Source organism: Miscanthus floridulus, chromosome 13, assembly GCF_019320115.1.
Source record: "Miscanthus floridulus cultivar M001 chromosome 13, ASM1932011v1, whole genome shotgun sequence".
NCBI classification, from domain to species: domain Eukaryota; kingdom Viridiplantae; phylum Streptophyta; class Magnoliopsida; order Poales; family Poaceae; genus Miscanthus; species Miscanthus floridulus.
In genome coordinates this window covers 85,850,338-85,864,804 of record NC_089592.1, presented here as the reverse complement: position 1 = coordinate 85,864,804, position 14,467 = coordinate 85,850,338, and the positions used below count along the sequence as shown (strand labels likewise).

Sequence of the window (14,467 nt, the reverse complement as noted above, 5' to 3'; positions counted from 1 at the left end):
TTGGAAGTGTCTCTCTTTTCCTTCTTATATAATCTTACGTACCTTTCTTGTTCTCACAACTCTACTCTCATATGTGTTTCTGTTAACAAGTTGGTCTTTTCTCTCTTTTCTTTTCACGTTTGACTGGACGTATAACAATAACAATATATGTAAGAGATAAAAGAAACACAGTACGCTAGTGCACGTGCATTTTGAGTCACTGACGACATTTCGCTTCATTTCCCCCCTCATAGCCCATTCGGCTTGCTGAAACTTGGCTGAAAGTGGCTGAAAAACACTGTTCTGGCTGATATGTTGTGAGAGAAAAACACTATTCCAGCTGAAAAAAGAAGCTGAACAAGCCGGATATAAGGTAAGCCGAACGGCATGCACAAAGGAGGAACCTATGCAGTTTTCTATCAGGCAGTTCTTAAAAGCTGAACAATGCGAAAGTACTCAACACTCAACATGTGTAACATACAAAAGATATGCTAATCTATAAACCAGAAAAGAATATAGTTTGGTCAAGATTGTGGTCCTAGAATCATGTCCAAGAATAGAGTGGACAACCTAAGGTTGGATTACGTGTTAACATTTGCTGTAAGAAACCAGACAGAGGATTGCTTTCTTGGCTTTCAGCATTTGGCAGCATAATAAAATTCTTTGCTGGGAACTGTGAATGATTGGGTTCTTGTCACAGTGGTTGAAATAATCCATGAAACACCCCCCTCGAGTTAAAACTCATATGCATCGGTGAAGTTAACGCAACCAGGTATGTATGATGAAGTAGACACGTTATCCATTCTGCATGGCTTGTGGTCGCTTTGATGAATACCTGTGTCAGCATCCGAGACCTTCCAGTATTTTTCTTAACTCACTGATGACACCTGTGATCCTTGCAAATGACCCAGAGAGATTTATGGCATGGTACTCTAAAGACTTCCAGTGTGAGATCAGTGCAAAATGTGGGCGCCGGTACATGCTGCTGATAATCTCAAGAACCTTTGTATCAGGAGTTGCTGAAACTAAGTGTGTTAGACCGGCCCCATGAGCCCCTATTACCACTGAAGCTTCCAGGATAGCACGCAGTTGCTCCTTCATGGTCATGTGGGCGAAAAGACCGTTGACAACATTCACTTTGCACTTCAGACCTTGTGCCCACTTGTCAATTGCCTCATACACCTCCTGCTCATTGCTTAGTCTGGATTCAACCTTACCAGTGTGGCGTGGGTGGGCCAAGTAGTCTTCTCGCCGAACAAAGAGAATATTGAGCCCATTTGATTTTTTGGATGACATGATGTCATCCTGCAGAAGATCAAAAGAAGCTACAATCATTTCCCCGAATTCAGATAACCGTGCAGTTTTCTCGTAGTCCGGTTTTTCTCGAAGGGACTCTGCGGAGGCACCTTCACAGCTGAAGCTCTCGCTGAGGCCTTTAAACATGGCAGTCTCATAGCCCAATGGTGAAAGAATGGCATGTCGGAAACAAACAGGACCAGAGAAGTTCTTAGCATATGTCACACTTGAGAAAAGTGCTTCCCATGTTTCCTCCAATTGTGCCTGTGGAAATCAGGTCACATCTGTCACTTGACAAGAATATACTAGAGAGGGAAAAGAAACATAAATCATTGTGCAGACAAATAAGTTGACTGCTACCTAGCAATAGAATATCATATTAAGTCATGCTAAATCTGAAAGAAAATGACATAACAGAGGAACAATATAATCTGGAAGTTAGGTATACATGGAAGCATGGGTATGACTGGCAAAAGTTTTGGATGAAGCATCAGGACTAACTGCCAAAAATATAGCAAGGGTGCTATTTGCCTCAAATGTAGAACAAAGGAACTGACAGATTGGCATACAATCGAGAACTGCTTCTGATTACAATTGTTCTCCAAACATGAGCAACAGACATGTCAGAATAAATGAGGAAAAAAACAGGAGATCACCATGCTGTGTTATCATTGCATGATACAAACTAAAGATAAAGCATACAAAAATGTGACTAATGTTGTTTACCCCAGTAATAGCTGAAGAAACAGACTTGTTGGCCATAACTTAAGCAACAAACAGAATGAACTGAACCAATAACAAAATACACAGTGCATGACATACCTTGCAATGCCCATCCACGAATATAACATTCGGACGGTTTTGTAAATTCGTGACTCTGGAACTAACATATGCACTGTACCAATCCGTAATTGTGTGGAAAAGGTTTGCATATTCAAAACGGGTGACCAGAAGTGTCGGTTCTTCAACCCACTGCAATAACAAGTGTGATAATACAGTTAAGAAGGGACTACTGAATTCCAGAGATAAAGGAATGTAAGAAGAAAACATCGATTCAAAATTGAATAAAAAAACTCTAATCCAACAAGAGCCTAGCAAAGCTACCCTTTTGAGTGTCCAAAAGGTATAACCAAAAGGTAAAACCAAGGGCACTCATTTTGTTCAATGATAGTTACAATATATCTATCTATTATATTATGAATCTGCTACATTGCAATCAACTCCCATTCCAAAGTAACTGAAATCTATCTATTATATTATGAAACTGCTACATTGCAATCAACTCACATTCAAAGTATAACTGAAATAATAAGCATAAGTTATATGATAGAATCATCAGATAACTGCACAGCATTAATTGAACAAATTCAAACTAAACCAAATAACCAAAAGCAGAATCTATATACTATTGCTATACTTCCACGATGTTTTATTTTGGATATAAATCAGACACAGACTTCATTCTTAGATCCTATTTCTGCTCCTAGTCTTAACACAAATAAATATTCACACGACTGCTCAGTATATCCAGCATGAGGGCTGGATCAAACAGACTTTCATTAAATACTCCTATATCAAAAACTGAGCTGACTGTACTCTTCCTAATTATTGGATTTCAGAAATTAATTAACAAACTACTTATCATCAATGAGCAAATCAGCTACTAGTAGATTGCAAGGCAAAGAATACCTGAGAGCAGTGCAGCTCACCGGGAGGCACAACGCGCGCCGACTCGAGCAGCGCCCTCATAGTGTGCATCCCGATCCCGCCGGTGGGCACGTAGTCGTTGAGGAACCCCGCGTCCACCAGGGGCGCCGTCCTACCCGCCGCCGGCCCCTCAACCTGCAGCGCGCCGGGCTCGTACTTGGGCAGCTCCTCCTCCTCGGCGCGGCCCATCACCTGCTCCAGCGGCTCCCCGCCGCGGGACATCGCGATGAGCGCCGGGTCAAGCCGCACCCTGGCGCCCTCGCAGATCGAGCTTCCCAGCGTCTCGCTGTGGTGGCACCGGAACCAGCCGCCACCGCCCCCGCGGCCCGCGGGGAGGACGTCCACACGGCGGGAGAAGCCGTTGCCGAAGTAGGCCTCGCAGGTGTGCGGCGGCGGAGCGGCGCTGGACACCCAGGGAAGGAAGGACGGGAGCCGCGGCCACGGCTTCTGCGAGGACGGCGGCGCCCCGACGCCGTCACGGGCTTCAGTCCTCGGGGTGGGGTCCGGCGGCGACTCGTGGTGGGACTGGGACTGGAGGAGGTAGATCGCGAAGGAGGCGGCGTAGACGGCGAAGACGAGGAGGAGGAGCCGCGGGATGAGGCGGCGGAGGAGGTTTCTGTGGCCATGAGCTCGGCCCGGGCCCACCATCATCGCCGGCGACCGGCGAGCCGCTGGGGCTCTCGCGCAGATCGAGGGGGTGTCGCCGCGTGGGCCTCTCACTGGGCAGCAGTCGCGGCGGGGAAAGTAGCCGGTGTGCTTGGTTGGTCGGATCGGACGGTTGCCATCTCGGGTTGTTGTACTGTGGACGGCCCAGATGCTCTGTCCCTGACCCTCACTCGTCTTCTACTCTTCTTCTCCCTTGCAACTGCAGAGCGAGGGAGTCGTCGCCGATCTCGCCGAGGCGGCCGCCGCCCGCCGGTGGAATTGTCACGTTGTAGGTGGGATGGGATTGCTGGCATCCGGTTGACGATCGAGGCGGGACATGGTGCTCGAAATTGGCGAGCTATGAAGGCAGCAGTTGCGGCGCGGCGGGCGTACGTGACCTGGTCAAGGGTGCGAGTCAAGCCACGATGCCGGCCGGCCATCTCTAATTCTCTATCGCCCGAGCCGCCGCATTGGTCGTTCAACTAGTAGCCCCGGCGGGCCGGCGGTGAGTCACTCTCACTCCAGTTCGTGTGTAAGTGCCAACTCCACTGCTCCTCGGTGTACTTTTACTCAAATTGCAGAGTTTTTCTGCTGCTTGCTTCAGAAAAGGGAAGACAAACAATTTTCATTTGCTTGCACGGCTGAAACCTCAAGAACACATATGAATGGGATGTTTGGGATATCTTGTGCTTGGTGAATTTAAGTATGACGAGAGAACTAAAATCTCCACAAATGTCAACGCAATCTCGGTAGGATGGCCTACTGAATTTGAGAGGTCAACAGTCAACACCAGCCACATTTCAGAGTACAGAAGTTTCAGTTCAAGACAGTACCGCATATCCTTGGAGCTCGCTACAAAAGTGCGAAACCCACAAGCTTTACATAGTATTTATTTACCCATATACTTGATAGGATACTGACCTTTCCAACACTTGATCTGAATTTTCCTCCGTTTCAAATCCATCATCCTTTGTATGCTGAAGTTTTGGAATAGGATTGAGCTTCCCATGTTAGGATGGGCTAACAAGTTCGTCTTGAATTTTAAATTGCTCTCCCTTTCACTTCATTTACCTCTCAAGGTGCATTTCTATAGCTATTTTTCACACAGAGATTGCATACCAATCAATCTCAATGTTTAACCTTGTACAGATCAAAGAGTATACCCTTCATAGCCTTGACTAGGCCATAGATACGAAATAATGAAAGTACTGTACATATATACAACTGGATTTGGAGGGATGGACTGTCCAAAATTTGCATTCCACTCCTAGAACCTGCTGTCTGTGCAAAAAAGCTGTGAACCTGCATATAATCGTTCAAGAAAGAAGAGTATCAGAATAAGAAGCCAGTACTGAATTTACTGACTACTGACTAGCTCTTAGTCGTGATTTGTGCAGCTGTTATGTTACCTAGAGTTGGCATCAAGATTGTGAGAGCTGCTATTCCGACAACTTTCAGGGGCAGTCCTGTGATCACAAGATCCTTGATGGTAATGTGGCCAGTACTGAACCCAATTACGTTTGACGGCGATCCAGTAGGTAACAAGTACGAAAGCTGAGCCCCAACTGCTCCAGAAACCATAAGCAACGCTGGGTGCACATTGATCGCCTTCGCCAATTCAGCGAACAGAGGGAGCACCAGCGTTGTGGTCGCATCGTCAGAGGTGAACTCCGTGATGACACCGCTGACGATGCAGGCCACAGGTACAATGACCACCGTCCCTGCACCCTTGAGGAACTGGAGCCCGTCAGAGAGGATATCAGTCAGGCCGCTTGACCTGAAGCCTTCAGCAATGGCGAATCCTGCCCCCAGGAGGAGGATAATGTCCCACTGGAGCTTCCTACACTTGTTCCAGTCCATCAGTTTCTCGCCCTTGTTCTTCCGGCTTGGAATTATGAAGAGCAACGTAGCCATCATGATCTGAATTGCGAGTGACTTGTGAGATTAAGAGATGCATACATAGCTGGATAGTTTTTTTTTTTCTGGTGCACTTACGGTGACTGTTCCATCTCCGACATTGTTGTGGAAGAGAGCTCCCCACCCTGGTATGTCACCTGTAAGGTTCCTGGTCATCCATAGCACAATCAGACCCTGCCAAAATTACCCATTTCAGTGTGTCACAAACAAGCAAGTCTGTTACACAAAAACAACCCTGTATGATATGACCATCTTTGGAAGAGAAAATTTATGACACAGATAAGGTAGAACATGTGTTGGCAAAGAAATGGAATTTACCCCAAACACTGCCAAGACCATCTTCTCTGCAAAAACCATTGGACCTGCATAGTTCAGAAGAATATTTTCATGAGATAAGTATTCCCTAGATTGCACTGGATGAGTGATGATCTGAAACATGGAATTTAAACGTGGTGAGGTCTGAGTCAAATGCTGAGACCTTACATCAAGCTGATGACATCTGTCACGTGGCCTAAATGGTGGGAAAGATATTGGATGATGTTGCCATGTTGAATTAGCAGTATTATATATTTTTATTAGATGATGACTAAAATAATGAAAATCTTGTCCGCAAAGCTTCAGAAAGAAAAAAAGAACTTCACTAAATTCTACTCCGTACTAGATAGAAAGAAGCACGAACCTAACAAGCTGAGCTCTCTTCTGAGATGGCTTCTGTCCAGGTGAGCAGAGAGTGCCTTTCCGGTGTTGTTGGAGCAGTACATGTGGCAGAGCGTGATCCAGAGTGCCAAGAAGAGGATGAGCGCCATGGGGAGGCCGAAGCACATCCAGGAGCTGAAGGTGATGGGCTCCTGCTCCGGGAAGTAGGTGGACCACATCCCGACGAGGATGATGTTGACGCCGGTGCCCGCCAGCGTGGCCATCCCGCCGATGGCCGACGCGTAGACGACGCCGAGCACCACCGCCTTGGAGAAGCGGCGGACCTCCTCGTGCGCCCCGGCGTCGCCTCCGCCGCCCCCGCGCGGCAGCCTCTGCAGGATCCCCGTCGCCACGGGCATCATCATGACCGTGCACGCCGTGTTGTGGATCCACATGCTGACGAAGAAGGTGGTGCCCGTGATTCCCAGCAGCAGCAGCGGCGGCCGCACCGGGTCGCCGCAGAAGAGCGACGTGATCTGCAGACCCACATGGTGAGGACTGAGGAGTCAAAGAAACGATGGCGAGATGAAACGGAAGGGAGGGAGGGCGGCGCGTCACGTACGTTGAGAGCGAGGCGGCGGTGGATTTGGTAGTGCTCGATGGCGAGCGCGAGGATGAAGCTGCCGAGGACGAGCGAGATGACGTCGTCCATGTAGGCCTTGGCGACGGCGTCGGCGGAGGCGACCCCGAAGAGCGGGAACAGGAAGAGCGGCGCCATGGAGGCGACGGCGAGCGGCACGGCGCCCGTGACCCACCAGAGGAAGACCCAGGCGAGGACGGCGAGCATGTTGCGCGCCTCGCGGTGGGCGTGGGCGTGGGCGCCCCCCGCGCCAACGCTGAGGTCGACGAGCAAGCACACGGCCGCGGCCGCCGCGGGGCCCGACGCCACCGCCGGGTACCTGTGCGCGAGCAGCGCGCGCACCCACGACGACGACGACGAAGACGGCGGCCGCTCCTTGGCCCTGTCGTCGCGCGCGGGCGGCGGCGGGAGCAGCGGCGCCTCCACGTCGTCGGACGAGCTCCCCCCGAAGCTGCCGCGCTTGTCCATCGCTGCGGCTGCGTGGAGGCGAGCTCGTTTGTCTTGGCTGGCTTTGTAGCTGCAGAAGTGTGCTTGTCTGGCAGTAAGCTACAGTAATCGACACATGAAACGCGAGCAATAATAAAATGATACTAAAATATTTGCACGGCGACGCTTTTTTTCTTTTGCCTCGGCTGGCTGTCGACGTCGACGGCAAGCATTTTCTTGGGTTGTTGGATGGCCACGAATCCGGGAGGCAATCGGTTGCGTCCACGTGGCACATGTCCCCACTAGCCTCCGTCTGCCAGCCATGCGCGGTTTCTCGATGGAGCTGTGGGGAGCTGCCTCTCTCTCTCTCTCGATGGAGCAGCAGGATGATATGATTGAAGTCGCGATCTCGGTGTCGGCCACAGTTCACCCCACTGAACTCATGGTGCAGCAAGACCCTTGCAGCATGCTGAAACGACAAGTCTGACTCATCAACGTACGAACTTGTTAGGACCACAACTAATTAAGAATGCGCAGCGGATGCAAAAACATCTCGAGTTTGTTCTCGTCTCGTACAGTAGGACTTTAGGTGCATGGTTGTTAGCAACCTCAATACTTTGTTACTAGCAGCACCAACAACCAGATACAATCGAGAAGGAATTCGGGACAAGTAGCAAGCAGATCGAGGAATAAGATGCCAGGAGGAAGACACTACGAAATCCAGGTACAAGAGTCAGAGGCTTGGGGAAGAAGAAGAACAGTAGAAGCCAGAAAAAAAAAACAAAATGCTATACAACACACATATGTTCTAGCATAAAAAAAACACATGGATTTTTTCTCCCTCTCTCTTTCACAAAAAAACACAGAAATGTCTTACAGAGGAAGGCGAGTGAGTTCTCCAAATATAGCTTCAGCCATATGCTTCATCGAAGATGTGAATGACTGCAAGCATCTTATAGCAGTCTCGACAATGTCCGTGCTCTCTGACAATCGTAGCATCAGTGCGAGAGCAAAACTTCTCGTTGTCATCTTGCAATCTTCATAGAGAAATTCAAGCGGGGCCTCCACACCAGTTTTATGATCTGCAAGGTAAGCCTCTCCTCCTCCTCTGTAATCTGTCCTTCCATAAAAAAAAATTATTTCATGTGATCTCTGTAATCTCGTGATTTATGATTGTCTGAAGGTAGAAGAAGGCTTGAGGCTAGAGGGAGGAAGAGGGTGGAGGCTGTTGGATCTTAATTATATTATGTAAAAAAATCATGTGTTGAAACTGTATAAAACACATGGTTGTGTAGTAGACAGACTCGAAAAAAAACAGTTACGCCTTATCGCCCTGTTCGTTTAGGCTTGTTTGGTTTATAAGCCATGGCTGAAAGTACTGTTGGTTGGTTTGGTGTGAGAGAAAAATACTTTTCGTTGGCTGATAAGCCATGGCTTATAAGTCAAATACGACCAAGCGAACAGGCTGACGGAGGGAGTAGTTCCTTCTTCCCTAATCTGCTACTGCTGTCGTACTTTTATTCCTCCACCGTTCTCTTAGCTGCTTGGGCCTTGTGTGAGAGCACGCGTCGGCCCATTGAGCCCATGGCGTATACCGACAATGGTGCTCCATAATGCAGGCGCATCATGGAACCATGGTCGTCTTCGTCGAGCCCACAGCACGCACCCTTTGATCCTCGTCACGATATCCTGGATCCGCCTGGCAATTGATCGGGCACTGCACCCCACTCCAATCTGACCAATCAGCGCATCCATTAGGGCTGCTAATAATAGGTTAAAACCTAACCTAACTTAACCCATATACCAAATTACCTCTCTTACCTATCAGCACATCCCAAAATTTTACGATAATGATAGGGTTAGGGCGCCCGACCGATGAACGCTTTGCTTACTGGGCTTGCGTACCGGTCAGGCAACCGGCCTCTGGGCTTTCTAACTCCTACATAACATTTCCCCACTCTCGTTCGTCGCAGGTGCTTCCACCGAGCCGTCCGTCCACAGTGGCCGCCTCCACCGCGCAATCCGCCCGTCGCGGCCGCAGCGCGACGTCCGCCCGTACCCACTCTGCCTTGCCGCCACAACCATCCTCCGCAGCGCCCCCATCCCGCGCCGTGCCCCGACCCAATCTCACCTTGTCTGTCGCGGCTATGGCGTTCATCGCGCCACCACAGCCCCGGTGCCACCAGGAGGAGGTCGCTGCCGGTGCGCCTACGCTTGGGTGTACACTAGGCTGTTGTTCTCGACGTCCCCCTGGGCCGAGCTTGCTGGCTACTACAGTTCTCCACAGGTAGGTCGTGGCTGTCGTTGACGCCATGTTTTAAGTGTTTACGTTTCAGTATGTTGCAAAAAATAGATCTAGGATGTTGCATATTTTACAATGATAATATTGATGCAAGCATATGTTTTGAGTGTTTCAGACATATGTTTCAAGTGTTTCATTTCAATGTTGCATAAGTAGATCTGGATGTTGCATAACATGCATGTTGCAAGCGTTTATTTAAGGTGTTTCAGGTGATCGATACTTATGTTACAATTATTTCATCTGGATGTTGCATATGTTTTACAATTGCTACACACGTGTTTTCAAGTGTTTCAGGTGTTTTTGCAATTGTTTCAGACATCTGTTGCAAGTGTTTTCAGCTGTTTCAGACATATGTTGCAAGTGTTTCTTCTGGATGTTCCAAAAGTAGATTGGGATGCTCCACATGTTGCAATGTGTCCCACCTGCCACAACCTCCTGCTGCAGTTGTTGGGGCGTTGTGCATGCGTGTGAGGAGCAGAGGGATGGAGCGCTGCTCGGGTGCTGGGAAAGCGGAGGGAGATGGCGACACCAGCGCAGGCGGTCCCTGCATGTGCGCAGGAAGTAGGGGAGCAACACAGGCGCAGCAGGCATGGTGCGGGGAGTGGTGCAGCAAAAAAGCACTTGGAGCGGTGGGGAGGGTAGGGGCGTGGGAAGCAGGAAGCACGGAGAGCGGCGCGCGCGTGTAGCAGGCCAGACATCTGGACATGCGCGCCCGTCCGGACGTCTGGGCGCTAGCAGTTACAAAAATTTTATAGTTTCAACCCAATGCAATACAACTTTTCCATGCCGTCGTTGCATCCTCCACCCCCACCTTGTCAAAGCCTCCCTTCCTCTCGGTATCTACCTTAGGCGAGGCTAACCTCATGTCTAGGGGCAGAGAGCCAGAGACCCCTGCCCCCTTTCTCACCCATGGTTGGCATGAGCGCCTCCTCCCACCTTATTCACGCACCTCGCCGCTTTGCTGCGAGATCCAATGGCTAAGGCCTTGGATCCATGGCTAGAGGGAGGATTCAACTAGCATTCGACAGCCTCGTAGAGGTCAACTACATCTTGGGGCACAACCTCCGTCTAACCCTAAAACCAATCCCAAGGGCTTGATTGGTTCGCGGATGAACTCAGCCTGGCTCGCATGAGAGGAGCATGGCTCTCGGCAGCTAGGCACAATGCATGCTAGAGCGTGGCATTTGGTTGTCTGTTTGCATGAGCCATGTTGTCCCAAGAACTTGTTTGGTTGCTCTCATAAGGACAGGTTGCATGAGATAAAAATATATAAATAATCATCATCATGACATTTATTACGAACAACTATTATCTTATAGCTCTTAATTTATCTTATTACTCCTTAATATGAATCAAAATATGTTAATATCATTTAATATTGTGCTAATACTGCATTAATAACGCCATTAGATGGCTAATTACCCGCACTGCGCGAGCCTGGCCTGCCAGAAACAGCCGATTTCTATGTTTCTTAAGAGGCTGGCGCGGGGGCTCCTTGCACTCGCAAAGCCTAGCCTGACAGATACGTGAACCAAACAAACGTATGTTCTCGCATGCGGAGGGCCTGGTTAAGGGCTGGTACAGGCAACCAAACGCGCTCAAAATGTCTCATGGTACACTACTAGGCACAAATTGTAGACCCAAATTCAACCGTTGTTCATGAAGTCAACTAATTCTAAGTTTGATCCAACTTATATAAAATGCACTAACATTAATTCTAAGTTTGATCCAACTTATATAAAATGCACTAACATTTATGATAATGAATAGATACCATCAAATCAATCATGCAATATATTTTCATAGAAAATACTGATATTTTTTTTATAAACTTATTTAAGCTTAAAATTATTGGACTTTTTGAAAATGATATGTGCGCCACTTTTTGGACGAAGGGACTATATCATCAGTGCCTGACACGCCCGTGCATCATTCACTGCCAGTCCGTGGCCGAAAGAAACTCCGTTGAACAATTCGTCATTGAATCGAGAATCGTTGCGTTGTGTGTGGTCGAGAATCGTTGCGTTGTGTCGCACTCAGACACGAAAGAAATTCCGTTTCGATGATACCCAACCCTGCTGCTGTGCATCCTTTGTTGTAGTGGGTATTGGATTATCCGAACTACTAGTCCTTAGTCCAACTAAAATTTAGATGAATAAAATTCAAAAAAAAAATGGATGAATAAAGTTTAATCATATACTGTCTAGATATATGAACTACCGACAAAGACTAATAACGTAATTCGACCAAACTACAATTTAGTGGCGTAGCACTAGTCCAGCTATACAACAGGTCCGTAGTACGCTGCTGCAACCATGGCCTCCGAGCCTCCGAGGCAAACCTCTCAGCCACACAGCAAATCCTAATCATCGGAGACTCAGAACCGATCGTCTGACTGAACTCTGAATTGCTACTTGCATTGGCCGGAGAAACTTGTCGTTAAATGTGCTGTGCACGTGACAGCTTCGCGATCAGGGCGTCCCCAACGGGCTTAAAATAGCGAGCTCGGAAGCACAGCTAGCCAATCAAAGGCATTTCTAATTATTTGCCACTCTTATGGTGTCTGCCTATCGTATTATCAACTTTATGATGCCAACTACAAAAACGTCTCTGAAAACACTAATTCGCCTATTATTTTGCCATTTTTGCTGATCAGCCAGCGTGGCAACGGGCCGTTAACGCGCGAAGACCAACGCCAAAAGACCATTATGCTCCCGCCGTCTTTCACTTAACACGCGCCGTCTCCCCCGTCCGCTCAGTCCCAACGGTTCTCTCACAACTTCTTCTTCTTCCTCCGTCTCCCCTCCCTTGGTCGTCGCTGCCCCTCCATTGCCCTCTCCTACCCTAGCCACCATGTCTCGTCGTGCGAGCTCATCGGCGCGTAACAGGTGCCCGCGACTGCCGGATAGGATAGGGGAGTACCCACTCGGGAGACAGACTAGGCTCCCCCTCATCATCTGCGATGAGTGTGGGCTGCAGAGGGTGCTGGAGCTCGTGGCCCAGACAGATGACAATGGCAACAAGGGGCGTGTCTTCTTCAAATATCCTAGGAACATGCAAGGGGTAAGCCACATTTTTTGTTTGGATTTGTTCCAGATTTGTTAGGGTTTTGACTCGTTTTGTGGGATTTGATGTGTTTCCATGTGTTTAGGTTTCAGGAAGCTATGGTTTTTTTGAGTGGCAGCGAGAGTACCTGGCCAAATTGGTGGACATGGGGAAGATTGTGATGAATCTGAAACAACATGGAGCTGTAGTGGAAGAAGCTTATTCAAGGGCACTGGTGCCTGTGCAGAAGAACTCAATGAAGGTGAAGATGAATGCTTTGGTTGGTGCAGGGAAGGCTTTGAGCTTGGTCATGGGTGCTGGTGTAGTGGTTCGAGCTATGTATGTGATGAAGTAGTTATCTGTTAGTTGAACTAGGTAAATCTATGTGTTAGTTGAGTAATGTACTATGGCCCCGTTCGCTTCGCTGAAAAAACAAGCCGAAACACTGTTCCGGCTGATTTGTTGTGAGAGAAAAATACTGTTTCGGCTGAAAAAATAAGCTGAAAAAGACGGATTATAAGAGAAGCGAATAGAGCCTATGTGTTTCAATATTAGTTGGACCAACCAGTGGGCATGTATGTGTAAAATATTCAATGGTTAATGGAATGTTGTTTCTGTTATTGCACTTGTACATGACATCCAAAAATCATCGCTGGAAGAGCACTTATGTAGCAATGCAAATGAGATGAAACTAGAATTAAAATAGCAAATTCAGTCTGGATACATGACACAACCATAGCAAAGTCATTACAAGTTGTTCAGGCCTAGAAGACAATACATTACAAGTTGTTCATTCAACTTACAATACCATAACAAGTTGTTCATGCAACTTGCAATACCATAACATATTTCCCAAAATATGCATCACAAAGGTTCATTGCTTGCTATCAGTTCCCCTTGGCAGGAGACTTCTTCACCTTTGTGGCCAGTTGCTTCTTCCTAGGGGTCATCTTCTTGGCTGGTGCAGGTTTTGGAGGAGGGTCAGGAATGATCATAACAATTCGCCAGGTACTCCTTTGTCATGTAGGAGGAGGGCCGACAATGTCACAACCACTCCCTGACATCTCTACTGCAGTCTGGCGCTTGACCGTCAGGTGATGTCTACGGCGACGCGGCCTTCCCCAGGCGAGACTTCTCGAGGCTTTCTTGGTATGCAACAATTCTCCCCATACCCAAAGGGGCTGACGAGTGGGCCCGAAGGCCTCTGCCCCGTGGGCTTAGGGAGTCTCTTGTTCTGATGCGTCACACCCCTTGCATGGCCCTACCGAAGGAGTGGCCTATAGTGCCTCGTGGCTGTGGAACGGGAAGGCGGTGTAGTGCTTCTGTACTTGTCAGACTCTGACGGCCTGACGGATTTCGGGGCTGGCTTCTGGTCTTGGCTCTAGACGTCGGTTGGCCCCAAGCTAAGATTAGGGTAGTCACCATGGCGGGGGCTCGGTCTAGGCTCTACATCGGTCAGGAATCCCGACGATGTGGCTGAGCCCCCAAACCCCGAGCAATGGTCGCCTGGCCTGCTCGGGCCTGCCCTTTTGACATCTCGGGCCTCCATGTTGGAGGGCGATTTACAGGCTGCCGAGCCATCCTTGTTCCACTAGAGGGTACGCGCGAGCATACCCGATGGTTATAGCCCCCAACCGATTCGGAGGGTCGGTCAGGGGGTCATTCGGACTACTGTCTCCTTCTCGAGGATTTGGCATACCCCTATGTTGTACTCTAGATTTACAATTTTGATATAAATTTCGTATTCATCCGACTTCGTATGAAAAAATTACAAATTAATTTTTTATGTAACCATTTATAGAAGCTGATCTCTTAAAAGTGTCGTTTATTGTAGAGGTGGATCCTTAGAATGCTATCTCTGTTGATAGCCTTTT

General features: G+C 48.5%; 2 protein-coding genes across 2 annotated transcripts; both read right to left on the bottom strand.

Moving 5' to 3' along the window:
* Nucleotides 1-348: 348 nt before the first annotated feature.
* Nucleotides 349-4,264, bottom strand: LOC136501859 (beta-1,2-xylosyltransferase RCN11-like). Its single transcript, XM_066497386.1, has 3 exons — nt 2,965-4,264; nt 2,098-2,247; nt 349-1,539 (listed from the first exon to the last, which is right to left on the bottom strand). The coding sequence occupies exons 1-3, from the start codon at nt 3,631-3,633 to the stop codon at nt 820-822; spliced, it is 1,539 nt and encodes a 512-aa protein (XP_066353483.1). The 5' UTR covers nt 3,634-4,264; the 3' UTR covers nt 349-819.
* Nucleotides 4,265-4,693: 429 nt separating this feature from the next.
* On the bottom strand, nt 4,694-7,401 carry LOC136501860 (tonoplast dicarboxylate transporter-like). The gene is made up of 6 exons (XM_066497387.1): nt 6,803-7,401; nt 6,224-6,716; nt 5,863-5,906; nt 5,623-5,718; nt 5,037-5,547; nt 4,694-4,929 (listed from the first exon to the last, which is right to left on the bottom strand). Exons 1-6 carry the CDS (start codon nt 7,286-7,288, stop codon nt 4,895-4,897), a joined length of 1,665 nt encoding a protein of 554 aa, XP_066353484.1. The 5' UTR covers nt 7,289-7,401; the 3' UTR covers nt 4,694-4,894.
* Nucleotides 7,402-14,467: the final 7,066 nt, after the last annotated feature.